Source organism: Geotrypetes seraphini, chromosome 6, assembly GCF_902459505.1.
Source record: "Geotrypetes seraphini chromosome 6, aGeoSer1.1, whole genome shotgun sequence".
Taxonomy (NCBI): domain Eukaryota; kingdom Metazoa; phylum Chordata; class Amphibia; order Gymnophiona; family Dermophiidae; genus Geotrypetes; species Geotrypetes seraphini.
Window position 1 is genome coordinate 10,130,353 of NC_047089.1, and position 21,108 is coordinate 10,151,460.

At 45.1% G+C, this 21,108-nt stretch overlaps 1 protein-coding gene across 2 annotated transcripts in view; it reads right to left on the reverse strand.

The window, feature by feature from the left end:
- The window catches only part of PPME1 (protein phosphatase methylesterase 1), a 71,185-nt gene that overhangs the window by 24,424 nt on the left and 25,653 nt on the right, over window positions 1-21,108 (reverse strand). For both annotated transcript variants that reach the window (XM_033947948.1, XM_033947947.1), the window contains exons 6-9: window positions 20,083-20,237; window positions 11,053-11,143; window positions 8,521-8,586; window positions 5,074-5,200 (exon numbers count right to left, since the gene is read on the reverse strand). In XM_033947948.1, coding sequence (XP_033803839.1) covers window positions 5,074-5,200; window positions 8,521-8,586; window positions 11,053-11,143; window positions 20,083-20,237 — 439 coding nt within the window. The remainder of the gene's footprint in view (window positions 1-5,073; window positions 5,201-8,520; window positions 8,587-11,052; window positions 11,144-20,082; window positions 20,238-21,108) is intronic.

A 21,108-nucleotide genomic window follows, 5' to 3' on the forward strand; every position in this document is an offset into this window, starting at 1 on the left:
TGGGTATACAAGACCAAATTTTGCTCCCAGTTCACGTAGTTGTGGTCTCAAATCCAGCAGTTTCTTTCTTTTAATTGCTGTGCTTTTTGCAAAATCCGGGACAAAGTGAATACAGGCATCTTGATATTGTAAACCTTTATTCTGTTTTGCAAGATGAAAAATTTCCATAACCTGTTGGTGGCGTAGTAGTTTAAATATCAGTGGCCTCGGTCCTTGATGCTTTTCTGACCTCTTTGTTGGCACTCTATGTGCTCTTTCAATCTCTATGGGATATTTACCGTATTTTCGCGGATATAACGCGCGCGTTATACGTGATTTTACGTACCGCGCATACCCCTCGCGCGTTATATGCCTGAGCGCGGTATACAAAAGTTTTTAAACATAGTTCCCACCCCGCCCGACGCCCGATTCACCCCCCCAGCAGGACCGCTCGCACCCCCACCCCGAACGACCGCTCGCACGCGCTCCCACCCGCACCCGCATCCACGATCGGAGCAAGAGGGAGCCCAAGCCCTCTTGCCCGGCCGACTCCCCGACGTCCGATACATCCCCCCCCCGGCAGGACCACTCGCACCCTCACCCCGAAGGACCGCCGACTCCCCAACAATATCGGGCCAGGAGGGAGCCCAAACCCTCCTGGCCACGGCGACCCCCTAACCCCACCCCGCACTACATTACGGGCAGGAGGGATCCCAGGCCCTCCTGCCCTCGACGCAAACCCCCTCCCCCCAACGACCGCCCCCCCCCAAGAACCTCCGCCCGTCCCCCAGCCGACCCGCGACCCCCCTGGCCGACCCCCACGACACCCCCACCCCGCCTTCCCCGTACCTTTGGAAGTTGGCCGGACAGACGGGAGCCAAACCCGCCTGTCCGGCAGGCAGCCAACGAAGGAATGAGGCCGGATTGGCCCATCCGTCCTAAAGCTCCGCCTACTGGTGGGGCCTAAGGCGCGTGGGCCAATCAGAATAGGCCCTGGAGCCTTAGGTCCCACCTGGGGGCGCGGCCTGAGGCACATGGGCCAAACCCGACCATGTGTCTCAGGCCGCGCCCCCAGGTGGGACCTAAGGCTCCAGGGCCTATTCTGATTGGCCCACGCGCCTTAGGCCCCACCAGTAGGCGGAGCTTTAGGACGGATGGGCCAATCCGGCCTCATTCCTTCGTTGGCTGCCTGCCGGACAGGCGGGTTTGGCTCCCGTCTGTCTGGCCAACTTCCAAAGGTACGGGGAAGGGGGGTGGGGGGGTCGGCCAGGGGGGTCGCGGGTCGGTAGGAGGTTCTTGGGGGGGGGCGGTCGTTGGAGGGAGGGGGGTTTGCGTCGAGGGCAGGAGGGCCTGGGATCCCTCCTGCCCGTAATGTAGTGCGGGGTGGGGTTAGGGGGTCGCCGTGGCCAGGAGGGTTTGGGCTCCCTTCTGGCCCAACTACACAAAGTACGGGGAAGGCGGGTGGGGGTGTCGTGGGGGTCGGCCAGGGGGGTCGCGGGTCGGCTGGGGGACGGGCGGAGGTTCTTGGGGGGGGGGCGGTCGTTGGGGGGGGGGGGTTTGCGTCGAGGGCAGGAGGGCCTGGGATCCCTCCTGCCCGTAATGTAGTGCGGGGTGGGGTTAGGGGGTCGCCGTGGCCAGGAGGATTTGGGCTCCCTCCTGGCCCAATATTGTCGGGGAGTCGGCGGTCCTTCGGGGTGGGGGTGCGAGTGGTCCTGCCGAGGGGGGAGAAGAATCGGACGTCGAGGGGGGGCATCAGGCTTTCAGGATGGGGACAGGACTTCAAGGGGGGACAGGCAGATCTTCAAGGGGGACAGGCAGACCTTCAAGGGGGACAGGACTTCAAGGGGGGACAGGCAGACCTTCAAGGGGGGACAGGCAGACCTTCAAGGGGGGACAGGACTTCAAGGGGGACAGGCACTGAGAGGCGGGGCAGTGCACCGAAAGTCAGGGCGGGTGAACGGTGAGTCGGGGCAACCAGAGGAGAGTCGGGGCAGTGCACCGAAAGTCAGGGTGAGTCGGGGCAACCAGATGAGAGTCGGGGAGGGCGAAAGGAGAGTCGGGGTGGCCAGAGGAGAGTCGGGGAGAGCGAAAGGAGAGTCGGGCAGCATGCGCGTTATATGCCTGAGCGCGGTATAGAAAAGTTTTTGTACATATCATCGTGATTTCTGCGCGCTATACCCCTGTGCGCGTTTTACAATGGTGCGCGTTATATCCGCGAAAATACGGTAGTTTGTAGAGGAAGTAGTTTTGGTAATAAGTTTTCTATAAAGGTCACCGGATTCCCCTTTTCTGCTCCTTCCGGTAAACCTATCAGACGAACATTGCTTCTTCTCTCACGATTCGAGTAATCCTCCAGTTCTTTAGTAAGTGTTTCAATTTTCTTTTTTTCAGTTTTTGTGTTGAGAATTTCCTCTTCCACAGTTATCATTCTTTCTTCTAAATCGTTAGATTTTAATTCAATTAGATCCATCTTTTTATTTAATGTTGAAACATCATCTGTTAATTCTGTAACTTTTTTTGTGAGAATTGAAAGCATTTGTTTGATTTCTTTAAGTTCTTTCATTACTTCTGGATCTGCGGTTTTGGATCCTGTCTCTTGTTCGGGCTTTGCTCTCTTGCTGCTTCCAGAGACTGCAAAGTCGTTTTTATTTTGCTTTCCTGACGCCATCGAGTTTATTTTTATCATAAATTTAATCTTAATTCTTCAAATTTTTGCGACTTTTTTATTCTTTCAAGGACTTTTTATACGGAGCTCTTCTGTTAACCGACCTCCTTCATGCGTGTCCAAGCCACGCCCCCGGCCATTAGTTAAATAACTCCAACTGCACTCTGTTATTTGTATTAATTTAGTTTATTTCTTGAAACCAACTACCCTTGGAAGTGATTGATTCCTTCTCCTCCCAGATTGTGGACTTTACTCATAGTTACTATGTGGTATTATTTTATAATTAATATTTGTTTTTCCTATTGGATTGTTATATTTCCTTCAAGTATTGATTGAATGTTAACTGTAAAAGTATAAATAAAAAATTATAAAAAAAAAAAAAAAAAAGAGAATGATACGGGGACACATTTTTCCCCTGTCCTTGTGGGAACTCATTTTCCCGTCCCGTCCCTGCAAGTTATTTTCCTGTCACTGCCCTATTCCTGCCAGTTCTGTCCTCATCTGCACAAGCCTCGAACACTTTCAAATCATAAGTAGCAACATTCTAGAGCTGAGATTGTGATGTCATAATGCCTCATTCCACCAATGCCTAAGCTCCGTCCTCATCCGCACAAGCCTCAAAAGCTTTAAAATCCTAAGTAGCAACATTCTAGAGCTGAGATTGTGATGTCATAATGCCTCATTCCACCAATGCCTAAGCTCCGTCCTCATCTGCAAAAGCCTCGATCACTTTCAAATCATAAGCAGCAACATTCTAGAGCTGAGACTGTGATGTCATAATGCCTCATTCCACCAATGCCTAAGCTCCGTCCTCATCTCCAGAAGCCTCAAAATGCTTTAAAATCATAAGTAGCAACATTCTACAGCTCAGCTTGTGATGTCATAATGCCTCATTCTACCAATGCCTCAGCTCCGCCCTCATCTGCACAAGCCTCGAACACTTTCAAATCCTAAGTAGCAACATTCTAGAGCTCAGATTGTGATGTCATAATGCCTCATTCCACCAATGCCTAAGCTCCGTCCTCATCTGCACAAGCCTCAAACGCTTTCAAATCATAAGTAGCAACATTCTAGAGCTGAGATTGTGATGTCATAATGCCTCATTCCACCAATGCCTAAGCTCCGTCCTCATCTCCAGAAGCCTCAAAATGCTTTCAAATCATAAGTAGCAACATTCTAGAGCTGAGATTGTGATGTCATAATGCCTCATTCTACCAATGCCTCAGCTCCGTCCTCATCTGCACAAGCCTCAAACGCTTTCAAATCCTAAGTAGCAACATTCTAGAGCTCAGATTGTGATGTCATAATGCCTCATTCCACCAATGCCTAAGCTCCGTCCTCATCTGCACAAGCCTCAAACGCTTTCAAATCCTAAGTAGCAACATTCTAGAGCTCAGATTGTGATGTCATAATGCCTCATTCCACCAATGCCTAAGCTCCGTCCTCATCTCCAGAAGCCTCAAAATGCTTTAAAATCATAAGTAGCAACATTCTACAGCTCAGCTTGTGATGTCATAATGCCTCATTCTACCAATGCCTCAGCTCCGCCCTCATCTGCACAAGCCTCGAACACTTTCAAATCCTAAGTAGCAACATTCTAGAGCTCAGATTGTGATGTCATAATGCCTCATTCCACCAATGCCTAAGCTCCGTCCTCATCTGCACAAGCCTCAAACGCTTTCAAATCATAAGTAGCAACATTCTAGAGCTGAGATTGTGATGTCATAATGCCTCATTCCACCAATGCCTAAGCTCCGTCCTCATCTCCAGAAGCCTCAAAATGCTTTCAAATCATAAGTAGCAACATTCTAGAGCTGAGATTGTGATGTCATAATGCCTCATTCTACCAATGCCTCAGCTCCGTCCTCATCTGCACAAGCCTCAAACGCTTTCAAATCCTAAGTAGCAACATTCTAGAGCTCAGATTGTGATGTCATAATGCCTCATTCCACCAATGCCTAAGCTCCGTCCTCATCTGCACAAGCCTCAAACGCTTTCAAATCCTAAGTAGCAACATTCTAGAGCTCAGATTGTGATGTCATAATGCCTCATTCCACCAATGCCTAAGCTCCGTCCTCATCTGCACAAGCCTCAAACGCTTTCAAATCATAAGTTTTCGAGGTTTGTGCGGTTAAGGCAGAGCTTACAGGAATGAGGCAAGGACAGGGACCGTGACAAAACATGTGGGTAGGACAGGGAAATTGAGTTCCTGCAGGGACGGAGAAAAATTTGTCCCCTTGTCATTCTCTATTTCAGAATCAGTAGAGCAGAACTCAGCATTACTTCCAATTTGTGTCTTGAGGTGACCATGGACCCACATAAAAGAATATGAACAAAGTTTAGGACTAAGATAAAATAAATGTAAGCACAGATGGTTAATAGTTCTTCTCATGTTCCCTCTAACATTAAGTCACTAGGAACTCCCCTACCTCTGTATCATCTTCTTTCTTCCGCTTATTAATGGATTGCCCTCCTTCCTCCTCCTCTTCTTCCTCCTCCTCAATAACCCCCTCTATGATGGTTTTGCAGCCCTCAGGGCTCGCAACTTCCTCACACCTGTAAATCATGCCCATAGGTTATTTGCCTGTATTATCACAATAGCTTTGAGAAAAAAGACAAAGAGGTAATTAAACCACATCAAAATATAAGTGGAAGAAGCCACAAAGTATCAGGACAATGTCAGGAGGCCACACCATTTAACATGGTGGCTGCTACCTCGCTTTTTTGGTATTTAGAACATAAGAATAGCCTTAGTGGGTCAGACCAATGGCCCATCAAGCCCAGTAGCCCGTTCTCACAGTGGCCAATCCAGGTCACTAGCACCTGGCCAAAACCCAAGGGGTAGCAACATTCTATGCTACCGATCTAGGGCAAGCAGTGGCTTCCCCCATGTCTCTCTCAATAACAAACTATGGACTTTTCCTCCAGGAACTTGGCCAAACCTTTCTTAAAACCAGCTACGCTATCCGCTCTTACCACAACCTCTGGCAACACATTTCAGAGCTTAACTATTCTCCAAGTGAAAAAATATTTCCTCCTATTGGTTTTAAAAGTATTTCCCCGTAATTTCATCGAGTGTCCCCTAGTCTTTGTCATTTTTGACAGTGAAAAATCGATTTTGTAGACTTCAGTCCTCCCCTCAGCCATCTCTTTTCCAAGCTGAAGAGCCCTAACCTTTATAGTCTTTCCTCATACGAGAGGAGTTCCATCCCTTTTACCATCTTGGTCGCTCTTCTTTGAACCTTTTCTAGCACCACTATATGTTTCTTGAGATAAGGAGACCAGAACTGAACGCAATACTCCAGATGAGTTCGCACCATGCAGTGAAACAGGGGCATTATAACATCCCTTTTTTAAAATAATTCCTAGCATCCTGTTTGCTTTTTTGGTCGCCGCCATACATTGGGCGGAAGGTTTCATCGTATTGTCTACAATGACACCCAGATCCTTTTCTTGGGCACTAACCCCCAGCGTGGACCCTAGCATCCGGTAACTGTGATTCAGGTTATTCTTCCCAATGTGCATCACTTTGCATTTGTCCACATTAAATTTCATCTGCCATTTGGACGCCCAGTCTTCCAATTTCCTAAGATCTGCCTGCAATTTTTCACTTTCTGCCTGTGTTTAACAACTTTGAACAGTTTAGTGTCATCTGCAAATTTAATCACCTCACTCATCGTTCCAATTTCCAGATCATTTATAAATAAGTTAAATAGCACTGGTCCCAGTACAGACCCCTGTGGCACTCCACTGTTTACTCTCCTCCATTGAGAAAAATGATCATTTAACCCTACCCTCTGTTTTCTATCCAATAACCATTTCCTAATCCACAACTGAACTATCGCACGACTCTTTAATGTTCTCAGGAGCTTCTCATGAGGAACTTTGTCAAAAGCTTTCTGAAAATGTAGATACACTATATCAACCGGCTCACCTTTATCACATCTTCAAAGTAGTGAAGCAAAATGGTGAGGCAAGATCCCTTGGCTGAACCCATGCTGACTGTCTCTTTAAATCATGTTTGTCTACATGTTCCACAATTTTATTATTTATAATTGTTCCCACCGTTTTGCCTGGCACTGAAGTTAGGCTTACTGGTCTGTAATTTCCCAGATCTCCTCCTTTTAAAATATTTAATAAATATGTTTAATACTTTTAACTGTGGATTCCTGGTATTATCCTTATACTGTGTGGCTTCTTCCACTTTTTTTTTTTGTTGACCAGAATAGCTTTGACATCAGGGTTTGGCAACCCCCAAAAACACTTATACTTTTTGACTTGCCATTACTCATTTCATGAGTCTTCCTATTTGCTGTGAAAACTCTATACTGCTCACAAGCATTTTCAAAATTAAACTGTCACAATTTCAGACTGCTGATCTTACAAAGGATGATAGCAAAGGGGAACCTCACCCTTTCTCATACACATACAACAATACTATTCAATGTACAGCTCCCTCCCCACTGATTCGCGGTTTTAGCCTTGATTTTTAATTGAGAAACGCTGCCCAGGACATCCCCCAGACCTTACCTGGTGGTCTAGTAGTGACACGAGGCAGGAGCGATCTTCCTATGCTCCTGCCCCTTACAGGGCTGTGGCTTTCCGTGGTCTCACGAGACTACAATGGGAGTTTCCGTGGTAGTCTCACGAGACCAAGGGAACTCAAAGCACGGTTCTTCATGGGGCAGGAGCGTAGGAAGAACGCTGCCCTGCGTCACCACTAGACCACCAGGTAAGATTGGGGACGCAGGAGAGAGCTGGCCTAAAAAATTATTTGCGATTTTCCCTTTTTGCAGGCCGGCTCTGCCCCTAACCCCCACAAATACTGAGGGTCTGCTGTAGTGCTATCCTTTAATTGCACTTAGTTGAAAAAAAAAAAAAAAAAGCCTGCTAGCCCCCACTTTAGATCCTTAACATATGCATGCAATATTTAAAGACTCATCCAGTCCTTCTGCTTCTACTTGGAGTTGAAATGGGTTCATCTTTGCAACAGATTAAAACCTTCCCGATGTACCTTTGTGGGCAGAATCCTGAGGTGCACTTAAAAGCATGAGTCTTACCCGTTTGAACAATTTTATTGATGACTTCACAACTGTACAACCACAAAAGGTACAAAACTTGTCATCCAGGTTCATAGTTCGCCTCCCTCACATTTAACGAAAACATGATGGGTGTCCAAACATTCACTTCATAAACAACCTCCAAACTCTGTACGTTACTTTGTACATCGCTTAGATTGTAAGCGGTTTAGAAATCTTTTAAATAAATAAATAAAAATAAATACTACGTGTCACAAAAAGGAAAGGACACCATTATAAGTGGTAACAAACACCCCTTCCCCCCGAACACCCATCCCCCCAAAACAAACTGCAAGCCTCCTCACCATATAACTTTGGTATCTGGGAATTTGTTTCTTATTCCACCCTAAAACAGAGAAAGGAACACCCCCAACCCACAGCAGCACCAACGTCTACTCTTCCTACCCTGCCATCACCCCTCTAAAGGAACAGAGAATGGCGTAACCACCTTAACTAAGACCTAAGGCCAAACTACGGGCTTTGAGAGACAAACTTTTGCTTACTGTGGTCTCTAATGCTCAAGCAATACAAGTTGGCTAGATTATTCTTAGGTTGTTTGAGCGATGAGTATCATAACCTGATATAAGGATTTTAATCATCAAAATACAACAAAGAAAATGTATTAAAAGACAGGTGCCTTTTGAACTTCATTTAGTTCGGCTGCTACTCACACTAGGGAAAAGCCCCAGCAAAAGAGAAAGCTTAACTATAACCTGGCAATCATTTGCTCCATTAAGAAAGAGCGGAAAGCATTTCTGCTACTATGGCTTGCTTTGAAAAAGAAAAATCGGAACCTACTGCTTTACTTGGCCAGCCATAGAAACTCGGGCAGATTCCAGGTTCCTTATTTGACCGCTTTTTACACTGGAGAAAAAGAAATGGAAACCAAGACTTTAGAAGGATGTACAAAGGTTCCACATTACTAGAGATTGGACAAAATAAAGAAGATTATCACACAGATCTGAAATACTGATTTAAGAGGCATTTAATATGGGAAATTTTTATTCTGTTCCTTAGAATTCAAAATGAAAAAGCAAACGCAGGAAGTAAGAGGCAAGTACAGAGAAGCATGGGTGGCAAGGAAAGGAGATCAAATACCATCGTATTTCCCAATATATAGGTTGAGGCCTATATATGGGTTTTGCAGTCCAAACAGTGGATGCGGCTTCCGTATATGGGGAGGCCTATCTAACAACATTGTAGATAAGCCGTCCCATTAGTAGATCCCCCCGTACCTTTTGAAATAATGTAGCCCCCCTTGCTGGCCTCCTGCAATGTCGCAGCCGCGGTGCAGGGCAGGAGCGATCTTTACAGTGTCCAGCCCACCCCGCGCTGCTTCCTCAATGCCTGCGTCAATTCTCGTGGGACTCAAGAGTGCCGCGAGAACTGACGCAGGCATTGAGGAAGCAGCGCGGGGCAGGCTGGACTTTGAAAAGATCGCTCCTGCCCTGCACCCCTACATTGCAGGAGGCAGCTGGCGGAGCTAGGGGGGGGGGAGAAGGATGTATAGGCCATGTGGTTTTAAAGTTCTTAGATAAGCCGTGTCTTGTAACATGAGGCAGCTTATCTAAGAGTTTTAAAACATGTATAGACATTTTTTGCAGCCTATACACTGTGGTGGTTTATATGCGGGGAAATACGGTATATGCGGGAAGGAAAATCTGTACAGACTGGATGGGCCTGGCTCTTTCTTCTTTCCAAGGAATTTTCAGTTCCTAAAAAAGTTGGCCTGTTTGATACAAGACTCCAGGGAATGACCACCTAGAGCAGGGATCTCAAAGTCCCTCCTTGAGGGCCGCAATCCAGGCAGGTTTTCAGGATTTACATTACATTACATTAGGGACTTCTATTCCGCCTATACCTTGCAGTTCAAGGCGGATTACAAAAGAGCTAACTGGACATTTCCAGTGAAGATACAACAGTATTGGTTGGGTTTTTTTTTTTTGGTTACAAGGGAGGAGAGGTACCTGGATTAATTCCGGAAGAACTTGCAAATTGGATATTAAATTGACTGTACGTTACTGTGTGATATAACAAATAGATTACAGTTAGAGTACAAATAAGATTACGTTACATTTCAGGGATCTGAATACTTGGTTGGTGTTTTGGGGAGGAAGAGATTATTTAAGTGGAGGTTTTGGGGGAGAATTTATCTAGGAGGAGGGGGAAGGGTTGGGTTAAGATATCTGGATAAATTTTTTGAAAAGTAGGGTTTTGATTTCCCCAATTAATTTGCATTGAAAGTAGTGCATGCACATAGATCTCATGCATATTCATTGGGGAAATCCTGAAAATCCCAACTGGATTGTGGCCCTCAAGGAGGGACTTTGAGACCCCTGACCTAGAGCTATCATGTGCCACAGGTATGCCACAGCCCCCAACAGGAGAAGTGCTTCAGTAGCAAACCCACATTTAGATTTAAATCCAATTCACTCTGAGAAATCTTATGAATATAGGAATAGCCATACCAGGTCAGACCAATGGTCCATCTAGCCCACTATCCTCTTTCCACAGTGGCCAATCCATGTCACAAGTATCAGGCAAAGCCTAGCGCTGCATAAATATCTGACTAGACAGATATTTGGCTTGTGGAATCTCTTCTCATGTTGCAATTAATGGTGTGACAGCTGTGTTAGTTTACTCTTAAAGATAAGTACCTGGAAGACTGAGCTTTGCTCAGAGAGGTAGGATGAGTGGGTTGCAGGGGGAGGCAAAAGCAGTAGCTACAGAGACACTGCCTTTGCAATCGTCTGTACTGCTTTTCCCTGCAGCCTGTTGTGTGGCTAAGCTATCATCGGTCCTTTAAACTCTTTGATTATTATAATATCCAATTGACTGGAAAGATTTTTCTTTTTATACCATTTGCTATAGTTATTCTGCTATGGTTATCTCCTTATAGATGGCCGGGTAGCAAATCTACTACATTAATGATATAAGGAGATAACCATAGCAGAATAACTATAGCAAATGGTATAAAAAGAAAAAGAAAAATCTTTCCAGTAAATTGGATATTATAATAATAAAAGAGTTTAAAGGACTGATGATAGCTCACAAGAAAGCTATACGCCGTGACGTGTTCTAGTGGCAGTACAACTCCGAGCGCTTGAGATCCATAATAAACTTCTTTGATTTAATTTTAAGGATGGTGCATAGAGGGCTCTGGCAGTGGCCTACATGCATTTTGGCGATAGGAGTTACAGTTAGACCATCTTAATGTGATACAAATATTACAGAACTCTCATTATTTAGAACTTTTTCTAAACTCGAAAGCTCAAATATCCTTATCGGTAATCATTCAAGTCCCAAGAATTTGATTCCTATCAACATTACCTCCACTCTATGGCATTCTCCAGTGAGGTGAACGTTTTTGGACGGCTGCGTAAGAAATTCTGCATGCTATTCAGTGCATCCATGGCTGTTCCTAAAAATAAAGGCATTAAAAATAAATTCCTACTAAACTCTGTGGCAAGCCAGAGTGAATCAAAGCATCTGACAGCCTGCACAGTGACACCTTGTTCAGACTCAGGCTGATGACTCAGGCGTTCTTTTATACACTGACATCCCACATTGTAGGCAAAAACAGCACATCGAGAAAAGCTGCCAACCTTCAGCCTTTTATTATGGTGATCTGAAGACTCCCCCAGCAGCAGACAAGGAATAAGAGTCCTTCAGTGAATATGCTCGTTGTACAAAAGGGCTTTCTCCTCATAAGACCACCCCTGCCCCCAAGAGCTACAACGTTCAGAGGAGAACACAACCACTAAGAAGTAAAAATTGTTAACTACCGTATATACTTGAATATAAACCAGGAGCCATTCAGGAAGCTAAGCAGCGCCAAAGCGCGCTGCTGCTCGGTACCGCTCAGAGGCTGAAGCAGGAACTCGCTGCAACAAGCAGGTTAGCAGCGGGGCAGGATAGTGGAAAGCTCACTCCTGAACGCTACACCTCTGAACCACCAGGGATTCCAGTGGCATAGAAGGTACGATGGATAGGGCAGGGAGGGGGGAAGAAGGTACAGAGCCTGGGTAAGAGTGAGGGGGCTGGTGTAGAGCCTGACAGAGGGAGGGAGGGAAGGGGGTTGAGTGCAGAGCCTGGCAGGGGAGGGAAGGGGCACTGGGTGCAGAGCCTGGCTGGACAGGGCACCTGAATATTAAGCCGCCCGACTTATATTCGAGCCAACCATTTTTCCTCCTTTTAGGGGGGGAAATGGGGGTCTCGACTTATATGCAGATTGACTTATATTTGTGTATATACTTTTTCATAGCAGATTATGTTAAAATCAGTTCCAGATGATTTGTACATAGGTCTGGCAGAGAAACAGGAGGGTGATGAATAATGCTTATATTGCAATGTATTGCTGCTTCCCAAGTTAAGGTTCACAAGTAGAAAAAACAAACAAACAAACTTACTTTTCTGGCCATACGAGTAATTTTCATTTTAGAAGGCCCCCTCCCCCCATTTCTTTTCCTAGTTCAGATAGGTTTGGCTCCTTTTCTGTGCAGAAAGCATTTGCAAGTGCCTTCTACCCTCCCTATTGCTAAGTACCTGTCCTGCCAATGTATTTATTTTCTTATCAGACATTAAATCACTATGTAAAAATAGAAACCATGATACCCAAAGGAGTACATTCAAAACAACAATGTTAGGCAGGCTGAGATCTGAACTCTAGTCCTCAGAATGAGTCAGTTCTGCTCACTTTAGCATCTGGAGCTGACGACACTGCAGAAGCAGCAGTCACAGCTCAAGGGTGGGAGAAAGGCCTAGTCATCTTTTAACAGTGACAACCGAAGGTTGTTTTTAGGGTCCATCATTCCAGAGTTCTGGAGAGTTTTCTGGTGTGAAATTCACTGGCTGAGTGAGGGCTGTTGCTACCATGAACGGGCTAACTGAGCTTGGACCAGATACAAACTGTAGCTGCAAATGAAGGTTCATGGATCTCTCTTTGACCTCATTGGATACACCCAAGGGACGTTTGTATTGCTCTATTTGGGAGCCTTTTTGGCTCACATTGACTCATAAAGCTCGTAGTAATTTGTTGAACCAATGATTCTGTCTGTACTCTGGAAGATGGATTGTTTGTTACTGTGGGATATTTGGGTGGGGGGTGGGAGGGGAACAGTTGTATTTATTTTGCATACTAAGGTTGTATTTACGCTGTTTGTTTTTTCTTGGAAAACCTCAATAAACATATTCAAACATGAAGGTTCATGGCATTCTTCTCCTCCCCTCGCTCAAAAGACCCCTCCCTATATACCTTCAAACTCCTTGAGGGTGTCAGCAAAGGCAATGATTCACACATGCTGCCAGCACCCATCCTGTAGCCGACCCCTCTGCCATAAAACACCTCCTTGGATGCTATGTTCCATTTCTGACAGGATGGCACAGTTTTGTTTTCAGTCTCCACCTGCTGGTCATGATTGGATATATACCCAATCGTAAAAATTAACCTCTACTGGTCTGGAGAGTGCTAAAGAATGCATTTTCACCTGAAAAGCTCATGTTCAAGTGTAGATGGACGTCTTGCCCTCGCACATAAGAATTTGCCTCCGCTGGGTCAGACCAGAGGTCCATCGTGCCCAGCAGTCCGCACCCGCGGCGGCCCATCAGGTCCATGACCTGTCATGTTATCTTGATTTAGCCCTATAGCCCCCTTGTTTTTATCTATACTCTTTCCATACTCTTATCTACCCTTATCTGTATCCCTCAATCCCCCTATCCTTCAGGAATCCATCCAATCCCTCTTTGAATCCCCGTAGCGTCCTCTGCCCGACCACTTCCTCCGGGAGCGCGTTCCATGTGTCCACAACCCTCTGTGTGAAGAAGAACCTCCTGGCATTTGTTCTAAACTTCTCCCCTTCCAGTTTCTCTGAGTGCCCTCTTGTGCCTGTGGTTCCCCGTAGTTTGAAGAATCTATCCTTGTCTACCTTCTCCATGCCCTTCATGATCTTGAAAGTTTCTATCATGTCCCCCCTAAGCCTCCTCTTTTCCAGGGAGAAGAGCCCCAGCTTGTCCAGCCTGTCAGCGTATGAACAGTCCTCCATACCATTTATCATTTTCCTAGCTCTTCTCTGGACCTTCTCAAGTATCGCCATGTCTTTCTTGAAGTACGGCGACCAATATTGGACGCAGTACTCTAGATGCGGGCGCACCATTGCACGATACAGTGGCATGATGACTTCATTCTCACTATCAGCGTTTATAGGCTGCATGGGCTTCCTTCTGCTTCTAAAAGATGACAAAACTGGCAGTCTGAAGTGAGCAATTCTGAAGAAATGACCTCTTCAGAACCTTCAATGCCATCTCCGAGTTGGTGGAAAGTTTCCAGTGTTAAGGGCAGCATTTGTTTTTTGCACTGTTCTTGGAGCATTGGATGGGAATACAAAACGAGCCCATTAACATCTGCTTAAGTACATTTAAATACAATTTGCAGCCATCTTTTGTGAGCACCTCGTTTTCCATTAGAGCACTTTGAACATCCTGCGCATATTAACATGCAGACTAGTCAAACGCTAATTATCTCTTCACACCAGCGTTAGGTTTTCAGCATCCCCTTTCAGCTCATCCACTTCAACAGTTCTTGGCTGGTGGCTACACAACAGAGACCTCTCCAGAATGGAGCAACAAGGAACTCCAGTCTGATCTCCAGGTGCCATTGCTGGGTGATGACCTGGAGATTCTCTTGTTCTCTCCCCCTACCCACTCTCCTAGGGGTTACGAGTACTGCCGCCGCAGTCTTCCAAAACTGGCCTGAGGTGCAAAATGTCCCTGGGAAACAAATCTAAGCACGCTACTGAGCTGATCCAACAATTCTTATGGTAGAAAATGCTTTACATGAAAATACTGATCAAGTGGAGCAAGCTTCATCCAAGGCAAGGCAAATCATAGGTTGCATACGCAGGAGTTTCGTCAGCCGTAAGCCTGAAGTCATTATGCCATTGTATAGATCCATGGTGAGGCCCCACCTGGAATACTGTGTGCAATTCTGGAGGCCGCATTACCGTAAGGATGTGCTGAGACTGGAGTCGGTCCAGAGAATGGTCACCCGGGACTCAAGGATCTCCCGTACGAGGAACGGCTGGATAAGTTGCAGCTTTACTCACTCGAGGAACACAGAGAGAGGGATGACATGATCGAGACATTCAAGTATCTCACGGGCCGCATCGAGGTGGAAGAAGATATCTTCTTTTTCAAGGGTCCCGCGGCAACAAGGGGGCATCCGTGGAAAATCAGGGGCGGGAAACTGCACGGGGACACCAGGAAATTCTTTTTCACTGAAAGGGTGGTTGATCGCTGGAATAGTCTTCCACTTCAGGTTATTGAGGCCAGCAGCGTGCCTGATTTTAAGGCCAAATGGGATAGACACGTGGGATCTATTCACAGAAAAAGGTAGGGGAGGGTCATTAGGGTGGGCAGACTAGATGGGCCGTGGCCCTTATCTGCCGTCTATTTCTATGTTTCTAATACAAGGCTTACAATGGCAACTAAAGCCATCCAGTTAGATCACAGAAATGTTTAACTCTTAACCCCTCACCCTTTTGCTTGTCCACCATATAAAGCAACAGAAGTACTAAATTTGATGGCACAATGGATGACAGAATTCAGACTGAAACTTAACTCAGAAAAACCAAAATTTTTTGTAGCTTCGCCACACCCGCTTGATACCAAAACATCACTATGCATCAATAAACTCAGTTATCCTATTCAATCTACTATGAAGGTACTGGGTGTAACACTGGCCAGAGCCTAACCATGAAAGACCAGGTGGACTCCATAATCAGAAAGGGTTTCTTCACTCTCTGGAAGCTTCGGTCCATTAGAGCATATTTTGATGCATCATCATTCAGAATTCTGGTACAATCCCTTATACTGAATCAACTTGATTACTGTAGCATCGCCTACTTGGCAATTTCCCTGAAGAATATGCGGCGACTACAATTAGTGCAAAATTCAGTGATCAGACCGATCTTCGGGTTGAAGAAGTTCGAGCATGTTACACCTTCCTACTGATTTCTGCATTGGCTGCCGATGAAGGCACGTGTGAAGTTCAAGTTTGGTTGCTTCTGTTTTAAGGTACTATTCGGTTCAGCCCCTAAAGACATAACTGACCTTTTCTCTTTCTCGGCCAACAGACATAAGAGAAGCTCACACTTGAATTTTGTTTCCCCTCCAGTTAGAGGATGTAAATTTAAAAGACATCATCAACATCTCCTCTCACGTCAGGCGGCATTATGAGGTAAAGATCTAGAACAGGGGTGTCCACACTTTTTGGGCTTGCGAGCTACTTTTAAAATGACATGGTCAAAATGATCTACCATCAATAAAATTTTAAAAAACACAAAGCACACTGTACGCAGAGAAAATGTTAATTATCATTTATATTCGGGTTTATTTTTTAAATATGCAATGTCACCTTGCTTGGGGGGGGGGCAGGGAGAGAGAAAGAAAGAAACTATACAAAATAGACACCTATGCCCCCTCCCCTTTTACTAAACCGTGATAGTGGTTTTTAGCACAGGGAGCTGTGCTGAATTCCCCACGCTGCACCCGACGCTCATAGGCTCCCCTGCACTAAAAAACGCTATCGCGGTTTAGTAACCAGCAGGCAGATTCTGGGTCATATTGGAATAAGGGTACTGTATTACCTAACAAAGGGAGGAACCAGCTGGCAAAGGCTGGTTACAAACCTATTAAGTTGGCCCAATGTCGCCTACATGAGACTGGGACACATGAAAGCCTCTCAGGACCCACTGCCTTAAAATGCCACTCTTAAGTAAGGTGCTCTTTTCTTGTATCCAGAGAAAGGGATATATACTTTTCAAGGAAGTAGTTCAGGCGGAAAGGAAACTCAGGAGCCAACTTTTATAACTTATATGGGGTGCTAAACCCAATGTAAATGGCTTGTCATGGGACATAATCAAGGAACTGGTTCAATTTTGGCTCCTCTGGATGTAAATAACCTCAACTTCTGCTACGGCAGGAGAAAAAGGACGGTGATGCAGCGTCATGGAACTGGGGCCACTCACCAGGCATCCGGGTGAACATGTTCTTGGGGTTCCTCTTTTTTCGGCCCCTCCTACTCCTCTCCTTCCCTGGGCACCACCAGCTGCTTCAGCCTCTCAATCCTGGCTGGGTCCGAAGGCGGCGGGCTTCACTGCTTGCGCGGGACTGGAGCTCCTCACGCTGCATGAAGCGCTCATATTCGGGAGGAGCAAAAGGCCAGGAGGGGGTCGAAGAGCTCCGAGCCGACGTCCAGGCACTCGTCAACGAGCGCGGGCTGGGTCGATTCCCCGCTGTAGACGGCCGCTGCCTCTCCTCCATCTCCATGTTTGAAAGACCCGCAGCTTGGGGCCGATGGGAATGTGGGGGAAGGATTGTGGACCCGGCGCTTGTGCAATCACTGCACGTGCCTGGTTTGGAGTCGAGGAAGCAGGAAAAACAGAACAAGGTAACGCGAGTCTATCGCAGAGCCTGGGATGGGCTCCGCGATCGACTCGCATTGCCTTAGCGATCTACTGGTAGATCGCGATCGACCTTTTGGGCACCTGTAGGGATGGAGATCTGATAAGTTCTGATCCAGGGCATCAGAACACATGCAGAGTGAGCACACGCAGGCAGTTCTGAACGCAAGCCAGGTTGGCACACCGACCTAGGCCTTGTGTGCAGATCTGTGCCTGTGTGTGGATCTAGGCCTGGGTTTGGTTCTGAGGCCCTGTTTCTCATTTCCTCTCCCTCTCCCTCCTGCCATATATACATTCTAAGCAAGAACAAGGATTGCACTTTGAGCAGAATGCTGAGGCATCCCTGACTCTGGCCACATATTAACCTGACCATACATTTACCCTTTTTCTCTTATCTTGTTTAAGCATCCCTTATATGGGCATCAATCAGACTTTGCCTGAGCAAGGCTAATCAAGAGAGCTTAAAAAGCATGCATTATAACCTTTGGACTCTCACATGCCATAGTAAGATTTGAGACATATCAGAAAGGTACACATTGGGAATCACTATATTATAACTGCTATTATGTATTCATATGTCACGTGAGATAGTAGCTTTGAGACACATGATAAAGATAAACAATGGTTTAATCCTCACTGTAAATGCATTATGAAATTATAACCTTGTAGAGCATTAACTAAGTAATTAATGGAGATATGACTCTCAATAAAAAGAGGGAGAGACCATTCATTTGGAGCGTCTCCTCTCGACTCTAAGATTGCGTGTGTGTTTATTGTGGGGCATTCCTACAGGCACCCCTGATCTAGACCAATTGCTTACTTCTAATACTTATGGGGAATTTAGGAAAGGCCTAAAAACATATCTGTTCCTGAAGTACTTAGGCAACTAACCTGCACAATCCGATTCCACAATAACTGATCCCTAGAGCTATTAATCACTAGCTTTTAACTTTGTTAAATCCACTCAATTTGCAGCATCTTTTAATCACTGTAAACCGGCAGAACATTGTTAAATCCACTCAATTTGTAACATCTTTTAATTATTGTAAACCACATAGAACTTCACGGTTCTGCATTATATAAACTGTTATATTATTATTATATTATTAATGTCGATGGTGCGCCCGCATCTGGAGTACTGCATCCAATATTAGTCGCCGTACATAAAGAAAGATATGGCGATACTCGAGAGGGTTCAGAAGAGTGCGACACGTTTGATAAAAGGTATGGAAAATCTTTCATACGCTGAAAGACTGGGGGTTTTTTCGCTGGAGAAGTGGAAACTTAAGAGGGGATATGATAGAGACTTATAAGATCACGAAGGGCATAGAGAAAGTGGAGAGGGACAGATTCTTCAAACTTTCAACAACTACAAGAATGAGAGGGCATTCCGAAAAATTAAAAGGGGACAGATTCAGAACCAATGCTAGGAAGTTCTTCTTCACCCAACGGGTGGTGGACACCTGGAACGCGCTTCTAGAGGGACTGATAGGACAGGGTACGGTATTGGAGTTCAAGAAGGGATTGGACAATTTTCTGAAGGAAAAGGGGATAGAAGGGGATAGATAGAGGGCTAGAATACAGGTCCTGACCTGATGGGCCGCCACGTGAGCGGACTTCTGGGCGTGATGGACCTCAGGTTTGACCCAGCAGAGGCACAGCTTATGTTCTTAATGACATTAAAACAAACAAAAATAGAGCTCATATTATTATGCCGGTTTCTTTCTGCAAACCATCTAGGTGTAGAAGGAATATACATTTTTAAAATAAGTAAGCAAGTAAGTAAATCAGTATCCTAAGATTATATTTTCTTCAAATTAATCCCTTAGTTTCTAACCTCTGTTACTCTCTCTTCTATCCATATTCTCCTCCTTTGCTTACACCCTATACTATTAAAATGTTTTATCATGCACCATGTTCACATTGTAATGTAACATACTATAAGATACCAACAATAGCAAGTGGAATATAATAAACCACCACAAAAAGTATTCCAGAAAAAATACCCACTACTTCAGAGGCGTGAAACAAGAGATATGTACTTATAAATGGAGAAAAGACCTCAGTTTCTTCCAGGGAAAAGAAATTCACCTGGAGGACCTCTATGCCAGCCGTATTCAACTTCAAGCTGCATAGGAAAAAACATCCCTGGTCAAAAACTCCATTATAAAGCAATATTCAGAAAATCTTATAATATAAAGTCCAAAATGCAAAAAACACTTATCTCTCAAGTTCACTGTCCTCCAGGTGGGATCCGAATCCAGACAGTCCACACAATTTCCACCACGCTGATCTTCTTTCAAGCGTGGGAAAGAAAAAATCTATTTTAGACTAAAATAGATTTTTTTCTTTCCCACACTTGAAAGAAAAAATCTATTTTAGACTAAAATAGATTTTTTTTTTCCCACGCTTGAAAGAAGATCAGCGTGGTGGAAATTGTGTGGACTGTCTGGATTCGGATCCCACCTGGAGGACAGTGAACTTGAGAGATAAGTGTTTTTTGCATTTTGGACTTTATATTATAAGATTTTCTGAATATTGCTTTATAATGGAGTTTTTGACCAGGGATGTTTTTTCCTATGCAGCTTGAAGTTGAATACGGCTGGCATAGAGGTCCTCCAGGTGAATTTCTTTTCCCTGGAAGAAACTGAGGTCTTTTCTCCATTTATAAGTACATATTAATCTCTTGTTTCACGCCTCTGAAGTAGTGGGTATTTTTTCTGGAATACTTTTTGTGGTGATTTATGTAACATACTAATCCATACTTTGTACTGTAATCTGAATTTTCTTTTTACTGCTGTAATAGTCTATTGCTTATGTTAGACTTAAGGGAACGCCTTCAAAAAGGCGGCAAATAAATCCTAATTAATACATAAATATACACCAATGTCCTTGAACTCACCTTCAACTACATCAATCATGCACAGGCCTAGCAAACTTGGCAACAGATTGGCTGCTGCTGTGTGCACTGCAATTGCTCCACCCATGCTGTGACCAATCAGCATAATCGGAGGAGGAAGATCCCCATACAAGGCTTCCATCACATTTCCAACATCTCTAGTACAAGGGAAAAGAGCAACAAGGTCTTCTTATGAAGGATTCTTAGAATTTATTTGTAAATTATAGGTAGGGGAAGTGGAACGTGGCAGAAAAACAAACACATATGCTCTGCTTAAATGTCAACATTTCTGATGGGTCAATTTTCAAAAGCTGGTGAACTTATAAGTTCTCTATCTGTATTTTCAAAATGTTCACAGAAACAACTAGGCCTAAAATCTGACTGAACACAAGTTTGGGGCCTCCCTGAATCTGGCTACATTATAGAGATAGTATCAGCGAGTTCAATTACCAGAATACATTGAAGAGGCCTGATTGTGCTGCAAACCTGTCAATATCTCAAACTCCCCTTACATTCGAGATAATGAAGGGAATAGACTTAGTAGATAAAGACAGGTTGTTCACCCTCTCCAAGGTAGGGCGAACGAGAGAGCACTCTCTAAAGTTAAAAGGGGACAGATTCCATACAAACGTAAGGAAGTTCTTCTTCACCCAGAGAGTGGTGGAAAACTGGAACGCTCTTCCGGAGTCTGTCGTAGGGGAAAACACCCTCCAGGGATTCAAGACAAAGTTAGGCAAGTTCCTGCAGAACTGGAATGTATGCAGGTAAGGCTAGACTCAGTTAGGGCGCTGGTCTTTGACTTAGAGGCCAATGCGGGAGTGGACCGCTGGGCAGGATGGACCACTGGTCTGACCCAGCAGTGGCAATTCTTATGTTGTCACAGTTGACTTTAGACATCTGAGAGAGTTTTTCATATTCTTTAGGGGGGTAGGACTTAAGGGGCGGTTAGTGGTCTGGACCAGTGTTCTTCAACCTTTTGACACCTATGGACCGGCAGAAATAAAATAATTATTATACGGACCAGCAGTT